Genomic DNA, 19899 nt, shown 5'->3' on the forward strand with positions numbered 1-19899 from the left:
TAACAAAAGTTTGTACTCATAAAAAAATGTCTGTAACCAAGTAAAGGGAGACGTAAAGTAAAAACCGAACGTGTAAATGTGAATTCATAGTCGTATCAAAGGGTTTGTACGTTTAGTGATCTTTTTTTTTTAACGTTTAATGTTTCACGCATGGCTTTTCTTACGATCCTAACAATACATACATGCAACCTTTTGGCAGGGATCTGCCTCCATAATAGTTCTCCTGCATATTATGACTACGGTGACTGCAATTTGATGGCATCGCCATCATGTTACTACTTAGCTTTTTCAACTGGTGGAACTTCTGTAGAACCATGTCCAGTTTAAAAACAATGGAATGAACAAAGTTTTCTGTCATTCGTTGGAGGTTATCTATCAAGTTTAGCAACTTTGTTCATTTTGACTTTTGTTTGACTGCCGTTAAAAAAGTTTGTATGATTCGACAACGATGTAGCCTACTCGGGGTGCTCTCTGTGCGTCCTGGAGCGCGCTTCTGTGTCGAGATAGCCAAGGCCTACCGCTGAAATGTGCTGAATGAATTGAGGAACATGGTAACGATCAGAATTTAATAACGGCCTGGTTCGCAATTCACAACTATGCTATTGACGATCAAAGTTACACTATCATTACTAAATATCACTTTCACTAGTTCCGCAGCCAAACAGGCAATATGGGGCAGCAACAATCTTTTGGGGGGAGAACCCTGGCATCGGGACCATATCTAGGTTTAAATGCTTTAAATGGACATTTCTGATTTTTGTAGTATTTCCCGGGACTCTCGGGAATAAATATGAATTATTCCCAGTATTGAAACGTGGTAGATTTTCTGGAAATTATTCATCCCTACTCTGCATTTGGGTTACTACAGTGACACTGATTTGTGAACCACAACAGAGCCTTGGCATTGTTGAGTCTGTCCTAATTAAAACAGAGGAACCAGAAGAGTATGCGAAGGTCGTTCCCAGTCCTCGAGTTTAGGACATGCAGGTCAAAGATCAAATATGAGCCTATGTCAGTGGCAGCCTGGGTACTAGTCTGTTTAGCTAACATTCCACTCCTTGTACTCTTTGCCATTGAGAAACATCTTTGACATATGACACGGAGTAAAATGAGTGGAATGTTAGCTAAACAGACTGGTCAGAGGAAGAGTGAATACAACTTGGCTTCCACTCCCAATCTGAATAAAAGACAAGTGCCTAACCCATTTTTTTGAATATCTAAACCTACATATATGACAAGGGGTTGGCCTTAGAAATGTTGAGCTGTAGCCTACTGCATATCCAGATAATATGGAGGTATATTCATGCTAAACGTAGTCACAAGGGTAGCCTATCAGAAGGGAATTCTCTGGCATGTATTTCCTGGTTTCTTCCTAAAGGTTACTTCCCTGTGAGGTGGTGACAGGAATGAGATTCTGTAGAATTTGCATGTATTATTAGACTCTGGGTTTGGATCTGTGCCTAAATTTAAAGTAGCTACATGGATAGCATAAATTCCTTTGTATAGGCTATTTTATTCCTTTCATCACAAATTACAAGCAGTCTGACAAGCAGTCAGAGAAACTGAAATGGTAATTACATGAAATTAACTCTCAAAACATTTTGGGACTGTATCAACAGTGAACTGCTGAAAATAAAATATAGAGGGGGGCTTTCCTTTAACAATTTAAAATGGATAATGTCACTTCATTTTCTTTAGATTATTCATGTAGGCCTAGGGGACAATCAGGGACCAAGAACAATAATCAACATTTAAGAATAACAAAGAGATAATACTGAAGTCTGAATTAGCTGGTAACGTAGCTAGCTAGCTATCTATCTAGCTAACTTTATATACTGTATAGCTAGCTAGCTAAGTTAATGAAATATCACCAGCTACCTAACTTCATATTAGCCAGCTATCTTGATGTATTTATCATTGTAAAAAAATAACTAAAAATGCATTTGTAGGTAGCTAGCTAACAGCCACGGAGGAGGGTGAAAGGATAACGTTAGCAGCCCCAACTGTCAAAAAGAGAGAGTAAGCTATTCTGTATAGGGCAGGTACTTTCGTGTAGTTCCAGTCCATAGAAGTGAAGACAGCGATAAGAGTAACATAATATTCAGTGCTGTCTAATTTGAGTATAATGAAGTCTGTTTCTTGTGATGTTTTTTTTGTCCACACATACAGAAAGCTGTGAAAGCCTGTCTGCAGATGAAGAGGTCCCAATGAAGAGGAGTGGTTCTCAATCCTGTTCTTGGGGACTCAAATGGGTGCATTTTTGTTTTTGCCATTGCACTACAGCTGATTCAAATTATCAACTCATCAAGCTTCAAATGGTATTTATGTATTCATTTTTGATGCAATCCTTGATATTGTCGTGACTTGACTGTAACATAAATCTGAAGACTGTTATTTATCTACTCAACTAACTATATTTATTTATTACTCGGTTAAATTAATCATGTAAAAATTAACTCATTAGGATCGGGGGCACCAGGAGAGCGGATCTTTAAAGAGTTACCATCCCCGAATTCAACTAAAGGTCTTTACCTAATCACATCTATAAACAGTCAATATATTAATCATAACCTTGTAGCATATCATCCTTATGAATAGTCGTAACCTCCTTGCATCTGCAAAAACCAGAACCTTACTTATGATTCAGTACTACACAAATTGGTTTAATTATTTATTTACTAGCTAATTAAATGGTAACACAGAATAAACATACACACTTAATTAATTAAAAACAGGTCCCTAGCGGACTGACAACAATATGGCTGCTCTTTACAAAATACATGTACCACAGCTAAGGGCTGTATCTAGGCACTCTGTGTTGCATCATACATAAGATCAGCCCTTAGCCATGGTTTATTGACCATATAACTCACATCCTCGGGCCTCATTGCTTAATTTATATACATTGCTATCTGCTGTCTGGGAGAACAGTCATAGCAGATAAAAAGTTGTCAATCATCACAATATATCCAGTAGGCTATGGAACCTTAGATTCAGCACAATAAAAAAAATCCCTTAGTTAGTAGGCTATTCTGAGGAAAATATAATGATGCAAACTGTATCTAATATTCCACACAGTATATTGGCTATTGCTTTTCAATCTCCTTATTGCACTGCGCATTTGATTAAAGCCTAAATAGAAAGCATTTTCTGCATGTCACTAATGAACACCATCGCCATTTATGAAGTCCATTGAAGAGAGAGCTTACTACAGCGCCCTCTAACGGTCTCTCATATCGAACTCAAATGTCGACGGAGGGTGGTGCTGATGCGAGAAAGATGCAGAAAGCGTCGACCTAGAGGGATGTGAATATCTAAACCTGACCAGGATCACGTTTATCGCCGCAGTCTCTGTGGCGCAATGGAATAGCGCGCTGGACTTCTAATCCAGAGGCTCCGGGTTCGAGTCCCGGCAGAGATGTGCCACTCTTGATGCTTCACGGCAGACCTGCGAAATTTTTATTACAGAAAATGAATGCTGTTCCATAATAAATTGCAGCCACCATTTCAATCAAAGCATCCTTCTAATAAGTATTCTAAATATAGGGCTGCACTTCACTACATCTCTATACACCATAACTTAAATATATATATATATATACTAATAATGATATAAATGTATCATCTGGCGTTTAATTAATATAAAAGAAACACACAAGTACATATTTTTATGCTTCATTTTATTTGTTCTTTACGTGATAGAACTGTATGTTCGACCACTAATTTAGCATTACAATATCAAAGGAAATTCTTGCTAGGCCTATATTATAAAAATATATTTTTTAAATCCCATGATACTATTGACAGATTTATTTAACCGCACAAACAATCCATCCCTAGCCTATATATTTTTTTCCTGAAGTAAATCATCTCTGAGTAATCGTAGAAAATGAACCACTTATTTAGGAAAAATATATCAATACCAGTCTACTGAATGAGCAGTCTTCTGCTCGGTCTTCTGAACCATGCAGCGGCTTTTGCTCTTGCAATAACGGATCAAACAAGGTAACACTGTAATGATGGCAATGCCTGGAATCATAATTATAGCGGTAAATGTTTCAGTGAACAAATTAGTGTAGCTGAATTTGTTGTTTTTATGAGGTGCATCCGTGTGAAGGTATTTTAATAGTTGCTCCAGTTGTTTGGGGAGTAGTTCAGGAGTCAGTGCACTTGAGGGCGCTCCAACACTGGTCTATACTTTAAAGCAACGCGAGGGATGGGAACATGAGAGCAATAGCCCAATAGACCACTACACAGACTCAGCAGTGACAGTGAACTCCACATCTGTATAGCCTTCATCATTAAATTGAGGGAAAGGAAGCAACATATGCTGTCACTTTTGGGGCAGAACGTGGTTGTGTCACGCAGAATGAATGCAGAATGATTTGCTTTACAGTATGATTCAACTAGTCACGTCCATAACCATGACACGTCATTAGATCTACAACCTATTGCTCCATCTCTCTTACAAATAAAAATACAGAGATAATGATGATTCAAAATTCAACAAACACGGACAATGTATTTTAGTTGTTTTCTGGTGACAAAGAAATGCACATCTAATAGCGGTAACATCTAACGCGAGATTCAGACTAGAAAGAGGAGGGGAGTGTGCTGTGGCGCTGACGAGAGAGAGAGAGAGGGGGGGGGGGAGAGAGAGAGTGGGAGAGAGAGAGAGAGAGAGAGAGAGAGAGAGAGGAATGCGTCGCTAATGAGTAAACGGACCATCGCCCGAGCACGAAAGAGCGGACAACGGAAAGGGGGAAAGGAGGAAAAACGGAGAAATGTTGTAAACCGCAACAAAAAAAAGCAGTAAGGGGAGGTGGAGAACGAAGAAAACCGTCATATATTAATTGGAAGGATTACAATTACCCTATACTGGTGAATAGAATCCAACTAGGATTTTTAATGCTGCCCTCACGGAGAATTGAGCTAACGGACTTACTGGTCTTCTGAACCATGCAGCGGCTTTTGCTCCTGAGTTTGGCGTTGAGTTTTCACCGTGGTAAGATTAGGGTTTTCCCTGTTACCTTCCCTAATCAATGACACACTGTTTCATGTTGTCGAACAATACCAAGGCTTTCAAACTTGATGAGGGGAAAAGTTATTCTAGTTTCGCTTCAGATGTGTGTGTGTGAATGTGTGCGTGCGTGTGTGCGCGCGCGTGAGAGAGAGAGAGAGAGAGAGAGAGAGAGAGGTAGATGTTCAATTGTTCAGAGTGTATGGCGATGAGTTTGTCATTACATGCGCCGCAGTGTGTGGTAGGCTATTTCATGGGGTGCGTGTGTCTAACATGATCATGGCCTGATTGGTGCAAGAACCTAGTATCCACAATATGACCTTAGTCCTGTGCATTCGGTAGCCTATAGCCTTTTATTCAAATAGGATGTTAGACAGAAAGGATGTGATTTGAATGACAGTGCACGTCTAAAGTGACCAAATGTGCTCGATATTGGAATGTGGGAACGGCTTGCTTCAATCATTCAAACGTTGCTTGCCATATTTTATTGGTGCCTGTGATATGTATAGCCTAATAACACACACGCACGCACACACACACACACACACATACCACGGACACTGGAGACGAGGTATGGCCAACATAGCTGCAACTATAATACCCCTAATGTCGTCTAGATATCATATCTGAGTAATGACAGGTAGGCTATTGTTATAACGTAGTTGCTAGGAGACAATTGCTCAAGGGTAAAGTGATTTCTCAGGCTACCTGTTAGATGACATCTTCCTCGTGCTCACGCGCACGGCACAAGGCAACCCTCCCTTTTCATTGTCTACCTTGTGCGTGTGACAGTAAGAGAGTGTGTGTGCTGTGGATGTGCAGGCACGCGCAGGTACTGACCATCCGACCACTTTATCATATTGTAGGTAGGGGGCGTGTTTGAAAAGTCTATAGGATGATGTCATCCATGTGTCTCTTTTTAGATTGCTATAGGCCAGAGCTACTCCTTTGTCCTTCTCTCAACATCCATACACAATATTAGGCTACTAGTTATTAACTACAAACTCAATGTTAGTATTGTATTACTTTTTCACTGCCTAATCCAACTCACAAATTACCTATGTTGTGGCTGCTGTAAACAGTATTCCTTATGAATAGTCATTACACACATACATCACATTCACACATGGAATGAAGCTGATACACAAACCCACGCACACACAAACTAACACACACAATCGCATATGTAACAGTATAGCTTCCGTCCCTCTCCTCGCCCCTCGCCCCTACCTGGGCTCGAACCATGAACCCTCTGCACACATCGACAACAGCCACCCTCGAAGCATCGTTACCCATCCCTTCACAAAAGCCACGGCCCTTGTGGAGCAAGGGGAACAACTACTTCAAGGTCTCAGAGCGAGTGACGGTGACTGACGTCACCGATTGAAACGCTATTAGCGCGCACCCCGCAAACTAGCTAGCCATTTCACATCGGTTACACACACACTAACACATGCACATACACACGCATGCACGCACACACACACAATCATACCAATTCCAGTTGTTTTTTTGCAGTGATGTTTCTCCTGGACTCATTGCCACATGCTGAATGCATGATGTGTCCAGTTTTCTCTCTCATAAATCCATCAGTGCACATACACTACATTACCAAAAGTATGTGGATACCTGCCTGTCGAACATTCCCATCCCAAAATCATTGGCATTAATATGGAGTTGGTCCCCCCTTTGCTGTTATAACATCCTCCACTCTTCTAGGAAGGCTTTCCACTAGATGTTGGAACATTGCTGTGGGGACTTGCTTCCATTCAGCCACAAGAGCATTAGTGGGGTCGGGCACTGATGTTGGGCGTTTACGCTTGGCTCGCAGTTGGTGGTCCAATTCATCCCAAAGGTGTTCGATGGGGTTCAGGTCAGGACTCTGTGCAGGCCAGTCAATTTTTTCCACACCAATCTCAACAAAGCATTTCTGTATGGACCTCACTTTGTGCACGGGGGAATTGTCATCAAGTGTTAAGATTTCCCATCACTGGAACTAAGGGGCCTAGCCCAAACCATGAAAAACAGCTCCAGACCATTATTCCTCCTCCACCAAACTTTACAGTTGGCACTATGCATTGGGATGATGTGTGTTCTCCTGTCATCCACCAAACCCAGATTTGTCCATCGAACTGCCAGATGGTAAAGTGTGACTGTCTCTCCAGAGAATGCATTTCCTCTGCTCCAGAGTCCAATGGTGGCGGGCTTTACACCACTCCAGCCAACACTTAGCATTGCACATCAAATCAAATCAAATGTATTTATGTAGCCTTTCTTACATCAGCTGATATCTCAAAGTGTTGTACAGAAACACAGCCTAAACCCCCAAACAGCAAGCAATGCAGGTGTAGAAGCACGGTGGCTAGGAAAAACTCCCTAGAAAGGCCAAAACCTAGGAAGAAACCTAGAGAGGAACCAGGCTATGAGGGGTGGCCAGTCAGTCCTCTTCTGGCTGTGCCGGGTGGAGATTATAACAGAACATGGCCAAGATGTTCAAATGTTCATAAATTACCAGCATGGTCCAATAATAATAATCACAGTAGTTGTCGAGGGTGCAGCAAGTCAGCACCTCAGGAGTAAATGTCAGTTGGCTTTTCATAGCCGATCATTAAGAGTATCTCTACCGCTCCTGCTGTCTCTAGAGAGTTGAAAACAGCAGGTCTGGGACAGGTAGCACTTCCGGTGAACATGTCAGGGTTCCATCGCCAGTGATCTTAGGCTTGTGTGTGGCTGCTCGGCCATGGAAACCCATTTCATGAAGCTCCCGACGAACAGTTATTGTGCTGATGTTGCTTCCAGCGGCAGTTTGGGATCCGGTAGTGAGTGTTGCCAAAGACGATTCTGTTCCCGTTCTGTGAGCTTGTATGGCCTACCACTTCGCAGCTGAGCCGTTTTTGCTCCTAGGCGTTTCCACTTCACAATAACAGCACTTACAGTTGATCGGGGCAGCTCTAACAGGGCAGAAATTTGACAAACTGTCTTATTGAAAGGTGGCATCCTATGACGGTGCCACGTTGAAAGTCACTGAGCTGTTCACCACTGAGCTGTTCAGTAAGGCCTTTCTACTGCCAATGTTTGTCTATGGACATTGCATGGCTGTGTGCTCTATTTTATACACACTGTCAGCAACGGGTGTGGCTGAGATAGCCGAATAGACTCATTTGAAGGGGTGTCCTTATACTTTTGTACATATAGTGTAAGTGGCTCTGCTACAAGCCACGCACACACACACGCACACACACACACACACACACACGCACACTATGTAACATAGCATACATGTCTCTATGTTATGTTTGTGGCATGGCTGTAAACTGTCTCACACACTGTGCTCATTATGCCAAAGTGCAATGTCACCATTTCATCATGTATTTGTAGGCCATACTCTTTGAACTGCCAGTCCAATACACTGTTCTCAAAACACTTGAAGATACAAGCTATTATGTTGTTTTTATTTTATGTTTCCAGTTTTCGTAACCGACATTTCACATGGTTTGAAGGTAAATGAATGTGCTGTTAACCATTCAACTACAAAGACTCTTTATAATTCATGAAAATGCTATTGTTGTTAGTAGACCTACACCTCCCAATCTTGCGACACTGCAACTTGCTGTTGCTACTGTTCCTACCTAGACTGCTTGAAGTGCTGGCTATAACAAAGGCCTCAGTGCAGGTGCAACGTTTGTCCATTTGTCAGGCTCTGTCCTTGTGAACAATGCCACAACTACTGACACACACACACACACACACGCACACACACACTACTGACCAAAGAAACCAACCCTTATCAGTTATATATCCCATTTGAATGTTTTTGCAAATTTTGTTAAAAAATAAATAAAATGGAACATGTAGCTCATGCAACTGTGTAGTTCGAATCACATGTAGATCTATTCATAATGTGGATCTATTCATAATGTGGATCTATTCATAATGTGGATCTATTCATAGTGTGGATCTATTCATAATGTGGATCTATTCATAGTGTAGATCTATTCATAATGTGGATCTATTCATAATGTGGATCTATTCATAATGTGGATCTATTCATAGTGTGGATCTATTCATAATGTGGATCTATTCATAATGTGGATCTATTCATAATGTGGATCTATTCATAATGTGGATCTGTTCATAATGTGGATCTATTCATAATGTGGATCTATTCATAATGTGGATCTATTCATAATGTGGATCTATTCATAGTGTGGATCTATTCATAATGTGGATCTATTCATAGTGTAGATCTATTCATAATGTGGATCTATTCATAATGTGGATCTATTCATAATGTGGATCTATTCATAGTGTGGATCTATTCATAATGTGGATCTATTCATAATGTGGATCTATTCATAATGTGGATCTATTCATAATGTGGATCTGTTCATAATGTGGATCTATTCATAATGTGGATCTATTCATAATGTGGATCTATTCATAATGTGGATCTGTTCATAATGTGGATCTATTCATAATGTAGATCTATTCATAATGTGGATCTATTCATAATGTGGACATATTCATAATATGGATGTATTCATAGTGTGGATCTATTCATAATGTGGACATATTCATAATATGGATCTATTCATAGTGTGCATCTATTCATAATGTGGACATATTCATAATATGGATCTATTCATAGTGTGGATCTATTCATAATGTGGACATATTCATAATATGGATCTATTCATAGTGTGCATCTATTCATAATGTGGACATATTCATAATATGGATCTATTCATAGTGTAGATCTGTTCATAATGTGGACATATTCATAATATGGATCTATTCATAGTGTGGATCTATTCATAATGTGGATCTATTCATAATATGAATCTATTCATAGTGTGCATCTATTCATAATGTGGATCTATTCATAATGTGGATCTATTCATAATGTGGATCTATTCATAATGTGGATCTATTCATAATGTGGATCTATTCATAATATGAATCTATTCATAGTGTGCATCTATTCATAATGTGGACATATTCATAATATGGATCTATTCATAGTGTGGATCTATTCATAGTGTGGATCTATTCATAGTGTGCATCTATTCATAATGTGGACATATTCATAATATGGATCTATTCATAGTGTGGATCTATTCATAATGTGGACATATTCATAATATGCATCTATTCATAGTGTGCATCTATTCATAATGTGGACATATTCATAATATGGATCTATTCATAGTGTAGATCTGTTCATAATGTGGATCTATTCATAATGTGGATCTATTCATAATATGAATCTATTCATAGTGTGCATCTATTCATAATGTGGACATATTCATAATATGGATCTATTCATAGTGTAGATCTGTTCATAATGTGGATCTATTCATAATGTGGATCTATTCATAATGTGGATCTATTCATAGTGTGCATCTATTCATAATGTTGACATATTCATAATATGGATCTATTCATAGTGTAGATCTGTTCATAATGTGGATCTATTCATAATGTGGATCTATTCATAATGTGGATCTATTCATAGTGTGGATCTATTCATAATGTGGATCTATTCATAATGTGGATCTATTCATAGTGTGCATCTATTCATAGTGTGGACATATTCATAATATGGATCTATTCATAGTGTAGATCTGTTCATAATGTGGATCTATTCATAATGTGGATCTATTCATAGTGTGGATCTATTCATAATGTGGATCTATTCATAGTGTGGATCTATTCATAATGTGGACATATTCATAATATGGATATATTCATAGTGTGGATCTATTCATAATGTGGATTTATTCATAGTGTGGATCTATTCATAATGTGGATCTATTCATAGTGTGGATCTATTCATATTGTGGATCTATTCATAGTGTGGATCTATTCATAATGTGGATCTATTCATAGTGTGGATCTATTCATATTGTGGATCTATTCATAGTGTGGATCTATTCATAATGTGGATCTATTCATAGTGTGGATCTATTCATATTGTGGATCTATTCATAGTGTGGATCTATTCATAATGTGGACATATTCATAATATGAATCTATTCATAGTGTGGATCTATTCATAATGTGGACATATTCATAATATGGATCTATTCATAGTGTGGATCTATTCATAATGTGGATCTATTCATAGTGTGGATCTATTCATATTGTGGATCTATTCATAATGTGGATCTATTCATAATGTGGACATATTCATAATATGAATCTATTCATAGTGTGGATCTATTCATAATGTGGACATATTCATAATATGGATCTATTCATAATGTGGATCTACTCATAATGTGGATCTATTCATAGTGTGAATCTATTCATAATGTGGATCTATTCATAATGTGGATCTATTCATAATGTGGATCTATTCATAGTGTGGATCTATTCATAGTGTGGATCTATTCATAATGTGGACATATTCATAATATGGATCTATTCATAGTGTGGATCTACTTATAATGTGGATCTATTCATAGTGTGAATCTATTCATAATGTGGATCTATTCATAATGTGGATCTATTCATAATGTGGATCTATTCATAGTGTGGATCTATTCATAGTGTGGATCTATTCATAGTGTGGATCTATTCATAGTGTGGATCTATTCATAGTGTGGATCTACTCATAATGTGGATCTATTCATAGTGTGGATCTATTCATAGTGTGGATCTATTCATAGTGTGGATCTATTCATAGTGTGGATCTATTCATAATGTGGACCTGTTCATAATGTGGACTTGTTCATAATGTGGATCTATTCATAATGTGGACCTGTTCATAATGTGGATCTGTTCATAATGTGGATCTATTCATAGTGTGGACCTGTTCATAATGTGGATCTGTTCATAATGTGGATCTATTCATAGTGTGGACCTGTTCATAATGTAGATCTATTCATAATGTGGATCTGTTCATAATGTGGATCTGTTCATAGTGTGGACCTGTTCATAATGTAGATCTATTCATAATGTGGATCTGTTCATAATGTGGATCTGTTCATAGTGTGGACCTGTTCATAATGTAGATCTGTTCATAATGTGGATCCATCTGTAAGGTTTTGAACCATACTCCCAATTCCAGAATGTAATCAAGGAATGCTTAACATTTTTGGCACATTAGTTATGGCTGTGCTACAATGTTACTTTCACTGTCAACACAATGTGACTTGATGCTTTAGTGCATGTTTGTTTGGTAAAACTATTTGTCATAATAGTATGACTGTATTAGCATGTTTGTTCTAGAAAAAAACAAAAGCTACAAATTAGATGAGGCTCATTGTCCACTTCATACTAATATATAAACTGATCTAAACCACTGTAACAAATTATATTACACATTGTGTAGCTCAACATTACAGCCAGCCATTCGGTTATGATAATTCAAAGTCATATAGCAGTAGGAGTTAAAGCCTCTACTACATTTATCATCTGTTTAAACTTGGCGAACAAATGGAGTTCCGAAAACATTCTCCTAATATGTTCTCTGTTCCCACAAAGCGAGACAGAGCAAGAGAGAAAGAAAGTGATAGAAACAGAAAGAGAACGAGAGAGAAAGAGCCAAGTTTATCACTTATGACTCAGCCTCTTTGCCATGTTTTCAAACTGTGTCTACATTATGCCCGAGCATATTTTGGGGGTGGGGGAAGGGTGACAAAAAGTTGTGGTTAGGGCGTGGGGGGGAGGGGGGTCACTGGTAGTGGGGGTGGTCTGGTGGGCAGGTGGGTAAAGTCGAGGGGGCCAGAACAAGACCGATTATAGTTTTTTGGTGGGTGGCTGTAGTGGGGGATGGGGGGAGGAAAAGAAAGAAAGCGCGAGAGAGAAAGAGGAGGGATGGACCAGGGGGAGAGAAAGGGACGATTACTCAAGCCTGACTGGCTCCTCTGTGGGGACAGCTAGCCACATACACTCCACCCCCCCCCCCCTCCCCCCTCCCACACACACACACACCTCATTCACAGAGAATATGGAAGAGCGAGTTCAAAGGGCTATGCTCAGATCAGAATTCTTTAACCCACATCTGAGGCCTCTCCCTCCTTCCCTGAGCTCTGGGTCCTTGGAAGATGCCTCTGCACATGCCTTGGCTTAGACTAGAATTAATTGGCATTAATCGCTTTTGAAACTCCTCTTCATTTTTCTCCCTCCCTCCATTTTTCTGTCTCCCTTCTCTCCGTCCTTCCATTTCTCCTCTTCCTTCTTTCTGCTAGCTAAGCTCGATTCCCTTCTCTGTCTTTCTATCTGTCCCTTCATACTTTTAAAAATATTTTCCCCTCTCCCTCTATTTCCATTTACCCCTCAGCCTTTTTCTCTCATTCTTTCTTTCTTTCTTTCTTTCTTTCTTTCTTTCTTTCTTTCTTTCTTTCTTTCTTTCTTTCTTTCTTTCTTTCTTTCTTTCTTTCTTTCTTTCTTTCTTTCTTTCTTTCTTTCTTTCTTTCTTTCTCTCTCTCTCTCTCTATCTCTCTCTCTCTCTCTCTCTTTCTCTCTCTCTCTCTCTCTCTCTCTCTCTCTCTCTCTCCCTCTCATTCTCTAATAAGTTCCAGATGTGGTTCTCACATTCCTTTAGTCAGTGGAGAGGAGAGGAAAGAAGAGGGGGAGGGGTCAGAAGAAGCACATGAATTAAAAGAGGGAGCACATGATAAAGGAAGAGTACAGAAACCCTGTACTGAAGACACACACACAGAGAGAGAGACACACACACACACACACACACACACGAGAGGGATTCAATGCTGTTGTGGGTCGTGTTTTTCTCCTAAAAAGTTTTAGACATTTCCCCTTCCCCCTCTTCGCCCACTGTCCCCCAATCCCCCTCCCTCCTTCCCTCCATCCCTCCATCCCTCCATCCCTCCCTCCCTCCTCCCCCTGTAGGAATGTGGCCGACGGGTGATGATGTCATTTCATTTCTCCCTCGCTGAGTTTCTCCTCGAGAAGGGGAGGGAGATTTGTGTCGCTCCATCCATCTCTCTCTCCCTCTCTACAATAACAACATTACAGCTAGCCAACTAACTAATAAGCTTATTGGCTGGTCTACACTGCTATCCGTACAGCCATTTAGCCTGCGGGGAAATAGTCAGGATAACCAGATAATGTTTTAGGGGGGAGAAGGATATGGTTACATACAGCTTATCCACATAAATTCCATACAGGCGCTCGTTGACGTGTAAACATTTCACTAGTAACTGTTAAACTATTGAGTTTACAGTAGACTTTCATTTGAGAATTCCTTCAATTTTGCAATGATACACACCTGTAGGTCGGCACTTTGCTATTAAGCCCCTTACATAGTGTGTTGCTATAGCCGTACACCTCCTCCTCGACAGCCTGCAGATGTTAGTGATCCAGGGGTGTGTGGCCTGGCCCATGAATATGTAACCTAACATCACTCCAGGGGTCAAGGCCCCAGCTTTTATTAGATTGTTTGTGACGGATGACATTGTAAGAAGCGACATACTAATACAATTAGATTGAACTGGATTGAATTAAAGTAGACCTTGAAGAGCATGAGTTATGGAAAGCACTGAACATAGAACCTCGGCTATTTGAATAGTTAAATCAGTGTTTCTCTTAAGTTGGGTAGGTCAAGGTATGGGCGGTTCGCGGTGATAGACTGAGGTCTGGCTGGATACAGCATATTGTTTGTTTATGTGGTAGGTCATAGGGTAGGCCACAACAAAACATAGTTTGGAAACCACTGTGGTGAAATATTGATTCATAACAGTATTGATTTTGCTACCTAATTCAGATTTTGAATTACAATATTCTAGAACAAGGATCTAGCTTAGTATAAAACAACCAAATTTGATATTTGTGGATTGCGTAGCCCTTGATCAGGGTTAGAAGCTGTCATTGGTAGTCCGTGGTAGTCACCCTTGGTTACCCTCAAGTATTCTTTTGTCACTCATTCACATGCTCGTTTCACAATGGAGGGCCGAGGCTGGCTTATTTTAAGGAGAAGGGTTGTGAAAAACCCAGGCGTATTCCTCTGGTCCCGTAATGTGTCAGACACTTTGAACATGAATTACCATATTACCCTACACTGATCACAAGGTGTTGCCATGGCCACTGGGTCTATCATTGTGTCAGTGGTCCTCACTGGCTGTAGCCATGGTAACAATGTCTGTAATGGTGGTTCAATACAAATAAAGCACTTGAGATGTGAAATATGGGTGATTAGCCCCAGAGAAGAGGACAGAGAGAAAAAACACACATACACACAGAGCGACAAATGGAGAGAGAGAGGAAATAATTATCTTCCCTCCATTTCCAAATAAATCTGTTTCTATGGCAACCATTTTACCAGGGTCTGCATGGATAGAGGGAGCGAGGAATAAAGAGAGGGAACAAGGGAAATAAATAAGATAGAAGGAGTGGTGGAGAGGTAGAGAGGGTAAATGTAAAGAGATGGAGAGATAGACTGAGGGAGGGAAGGCATGATTATTTCTTAGTATGTGCCACTGGACAGACAAAGGAAAGAAAGCAAGAGAACGGAAAGGAACCGGGGGTACATGGTGACAAAGGGACAGGGAAAGAGAGGGGTCTACGAGTGATAAAGGGGAGGATAAAGAGGTAAGATGAGACAGAAGGGAAAAATGGACACAATGCCTCTTTCTCTTTCTCCTTTTCTTCCCCCTGTTCTTTCTCCACCTCAGGCCAGTCACCTTTGTGTATTGACTAACATGATGGCAGCATGGTCCCTCTTTCACTCTCTCTATCCTTTCTCTCTCTCTATCCCTTTTCTCCCTCTATCCTTTCTCTCTCTATCCTTTCACTCCCTCTATCCTTTCTCTCTCTCTCTCTATCCCTTTTCTCCCTCTATCCTTTCTCTCTCTATCATTTCTCTCCCCCTATCCTTTCTCTCCCTCTATCCTTTCTCTCTATCCTTTTTCTCCCTCTATCCTTTCTCTCTCTCTATCCTTTTTCTCCCTCTATAATTTATCTTTCTATCCTTTCTCTCCCTCTATCCTTTCTCTCCCTCTATTCTTTCTCTCCCTCTATCCTTTCTCTCCCTCTATCCTTTCTCCCTCTATCCTTTCTCTCTCTATCCTTTCTCTCCCTCTATCATTTTTCTCCCTCTATCCTTTCTCCCTCTCTATTGTTTCTCTCTATCCTTTCTCTCCCTCTATCCTTTATCTCTACTCTTTCTCTCCCTCTATCCTTTATCTCTATTCTTTCTCTCCCTCTATCATTTCTCTCCCTCTATTCTTTATCTCTATCCTTTCTCTCCCTCTATTCTTTCTCTCTCTATCCTTTCTCTCCCTCTATCCTTTATCTCTGTCCTTTCTCTCCCTCTATCCTTTCATTCCTCTATCCTTTCTCTCACTCCATCCTTTCATTCCTCTATCCTCTCTCTCTCTATCCTTTCTCTCCCTCTAAACTTTCTCTCCCTCTATCATTTATCTCTATCATTTCTCTCTCTCTATCCTTTCTCTCCCTCTATCCTTTATCTCTATCCTTTCTCTCCCTCTATTCGTTCTCTCCTTCTATCCTTTCTCTCTCTCTATCCTTTCATTTCTCTATCCTTTCTCTCTCTATATCCTTTCTCTCCCTCCATCCTTTCCCTCCCTATATCCTTTCTCTCCCTCTAAACTTTCTCTCCCTATATCCTTTATCTCTATCCTTTCTCTCCCTCTTATCCTTTCTCTCTCTATATCATTTCTGTCTCTCTCCTTTCTCTCCCTATATCCTTTCTATCTCTATCATTTCTCTTCCTGTATCATTTCTGTCTCTATCCTTCCTCTCTCTCTATCCTTTCTCTCCCTCTATCCTTTCTCTCCCTCTAAACATTCATTCCTATATCCCTTCTCTCCTTCTATAATTTCTCTCTTTCTATCCTTTCTCTCCCTCTAAACTTTCTTTCCCTCTAAACTTTCTCTCCCTCTATCCTTTATCTCTATCATTTCTCTCTCTCTATCCTTTCTCTCTCTCTATCCTTTCTCTCCCTCTATCCTTTCTCTCCCTCTATCCTTTCATTCCTCTATCCTTTCTCTCCCTCTATCCTTTATTTCTATCCTTTCTCTCCCTCTATCCTTTATCTCTATCCTTTCTCTCCCTCTATCCTTTATCTCTATCCTTTCTCTCCCTCTATCCTTTATCTCTATCCTTTCTCTCCCTCTATCCTTCCATTCATCTATCCTTTCTCTCCCTCTATCCTTCCATTCATCTATCCTTTCTCTCCCTCTATCCTTTATCTCTATTCTTTGTCTCCCTCTATCCTTTATCTCTATCCTATCTCTCCCTCTATCCTTTATCTCTATCCTTTCTCTCCCTCTATCTTTTATCTCTATCCTTTCTCTCCCTCTATCCTTTCTCTCCCTCTATCATTTCTCTCCCTCTATCCTTTATCTCTATCCTTTCTCTCCCTCTATCCTTCCATTCATCTATCCTTTCTCTCCCTCTATCCTTATAGCCATATAGCAGTATTACCATTGCAAAGGTTATGCCCCGTCTAGTCTGCCATTTCTCCATGTGGTTATTGTCAGGTAAACTCAGGTGGTGTCAGGCAGCAACAGTTGCACTCCTAACTATTTCATTGTGCCCTTATCCTCAAAACTATAATCATCCTCACCCTCATCCTCATCTTCATCACAGTTTTGTCACGCTTCCACCTCTTTGCTTGTTCTGCATTTTAAATATCACCAACTGCTGTCCACATATAGGAGAGACGTATTCAATATTGAATGGTTAACATAGTGAACTTGGATAATATGAGCTGAAAGGGAATAGAGAGAGAGAAAGAGAAACAAAGAGAGAATGAAAGCGAGAAAGAGACAAAAGCGGGCTGGACAATTAATTGGATAGGTCGAGGGATGAGGTCATGATTAATGGTTTGCAGAAAATGGGTGTATCAGACACAAGGGAGGGTTTCGTCAGACACACACACACACACACACACACACACACATACACACATTCATGTACCCACGCAAACACATACACACAGACATACACACATGCATGCACACACACTTACACACAAAAACTTTTTGGGGGGCAGTTACTTTAGACGTCAGCTGTTGCTATGGTGATGTCTGTGATCCAACGACAGAGCAGGATTGGCTAGAGTGGAAAGAGGGAGAGAAAGGTAGAAGGATTGAGAGAGGGAGAGAGAGAGGGATAGATAGATAGGGAGCAATAAAGAGATAGATAGACAGATAGAGATAATTAGATTGATTAACAAATCCATATAAATTTCATTTTATCAAACGTTCTTGCTTTAAAAGGATTAATGAAATGCACTCAATTCATTCAGGCACATCAGACAAAGCCCTGACGTCATGACATCATACTGTAGCCTTTTGTGGCTCAGGAGACAGTAAAACGTCATGACATATATGTGGTGAGATATCCGAGGGCATCCTCTCTAGCAATTAAAGACGAATGTTATCTGTCCTGATGGCATTCCTCTTAGCAGGGTGGCTGGAACAGTTTTCACACAATATTTCACACACAGCTAATAGGGCAAGTCTGTAACATGTTGTGTTGTTGTTCAGATTAAGGGATTGTCAGGCACAAGAGGTGTTAATTGCAGCTCTTCGTACCATTTCACTATGTGCTCAGGCTGTGGTGTGTCAATGTGGCTTTGTTGACAGCAGGGCTTGGCTTGTCGTTGCGTCTGTGTGGATAGGGTTTGGTGACCATGATGTGTCTATTCGACCGCATGTTATAGATAGACAGTCAATGTGGTCGATGTTTGGTTTGACGTGTGTGTTTATGTGTGTGTGTTGACAGGGTATGCTATTTTTATGTGGTCACTGGTCATAGGTGTGGCAGAGGTTTAGTTGTGTGTGTGTTCGTGTGTGCATGTGTCTGTTTCCTAAGGGCTCCGTGTGTGTGTGTGTGTGTGTGTGTGTGTGTGTGTGTGTGTGTGTGTGTGTGTGTGTGTGTGTGTGTGTGTGTGTGTGTGTGTGTGTGTGTGTGCGTGCTTGCGTGTGTGTGTGAAGCTGTGTGTGTGTGTGCGTTCAGGGATCTTTGTGACCATGTCTTTGTGCGGTCAGGGTACTCGGAGTCTCTCGATGGTATCTGGGGATCACTGACTCAAGGAAATCAGGACACTCTAAATTTGTCACTGCAGCATAACCCACATAATGGAAGAATTCAAGAGCTCTCTCTCTCTCTTCTGTCTTTTCTTTCTTCCTATCTACCTCTCTCTCTCCTGTCTTTTCTTTCTTCCTATCTACCTCTCTCTCTCTCTCCTGTCTTTCTTTCTTCCTATCTACCTCTTTCTCACTCTCTCTCTCACTCTCTCACTCTCTCTCTCTCTCTCTCTTCTGTCTTTTCTTTCTTCCTATCTACCTCTCTCTCTCTCTCACTCTCTCTCTCTCTCTCTCTCTCTCTCTCTCTCGCTCTCTCTCTCTCCTGTCTTTTCTTTTTTCCTATCTACCCCTCTCTCTCTCTCTCTCTCTCTCTCTCTCACTCTCTCTCACACACTCTCTCTCTCTCTCTCTCTCGCTCTCTCGCTCTCTCTCACTCTCTCTCTCTCTCTCAGGCTCTCTCTCCTGTCTTTTCTTTCTTCCTAACTACCTCTCTCTCTCTCTTCGGTCTTTTCTTTCTTCCTATCTACCTCTCTTTCTTTATTTCTCTCTCTCTCTCTTGTCTTTTCTTTCTTCCTATCTACCCCCCCCCTCTCTCTCTCTCTCTCTCTCTCTCTCACTCTCTCTTTTCTTTCTTCCTATCTACCCCTCTCTCTCTCTCTCTCACTCTCTCTTCTGTCTTTTCTTTCTTCCTATCTACCCCTCTCTCTCTCTCTCTCTCTCTTCTGTCTTTTCTTTCTTCCTATCTACCTCTCTCTCTCCCTCTCTCTCTCTCCTGTCTTTTCTTTCTTCCTATCTCTCTCTCTCTCTCTCACTCTCTCTCTCTCTCTCTCCTGTCTTTTCTTTCTTCCTATCTACCTC

General features: G+C 40.5%; 1 protein-coding gene and 1 non-coding gene across 3 annotated transcripts in view; both read left to right on the forward strand.

The window, feature by feature from the left end:
• The first annotated feature begins 3347 nt into the window (after positions 1-3347).
• Positions 3348-3421, forward strand: trnar-ucu (transfer RNA arginine (anticodon UCU)). The gene has a single exon. It is a non-coding gene; the product is annotated as a tRNA-Arg (tRNA).
• Positions 3422-4397: 976 nt separating this feature from the next.
• LOC110531692 (kin of IRRE-like protein 1) overlaps positions 4398-19899 on the forward strand; it is a 36853-nt gene continuing 21351 nt past the window's right edge. Inside the window, exon 1 of one of the 2 annotated variants that reach the window (XM_036987526.2) lies at positions 4398-5005. In XM_036987526.2, the coding sequence (XP_036843421.1) occupies positions 4960-5005 (46 nt within the window). In that variant the 5' untranslated portion in view covers positions 4398-4959. The remainder of the gene's footprint in view (positions 5006-19899) is intronic. The other variant, XM_036987525.2, reaches the window with a different exon arrangement.

This window comes from Oncorhynchus mykiss, chromosome 9, assembly GCF_057628025.1.
Source record: "Oncorhynchus mykiss isolate SJ-2025 chromosome 9, ASM5762802v1, whole genome shotgun sequence".
NCBI lineage: Eukaryota > Metazoa > Chordata > Actinopteri > Salmoniformes > Salmonidae > Oncorhynchus > Oncorhynchus mykiss.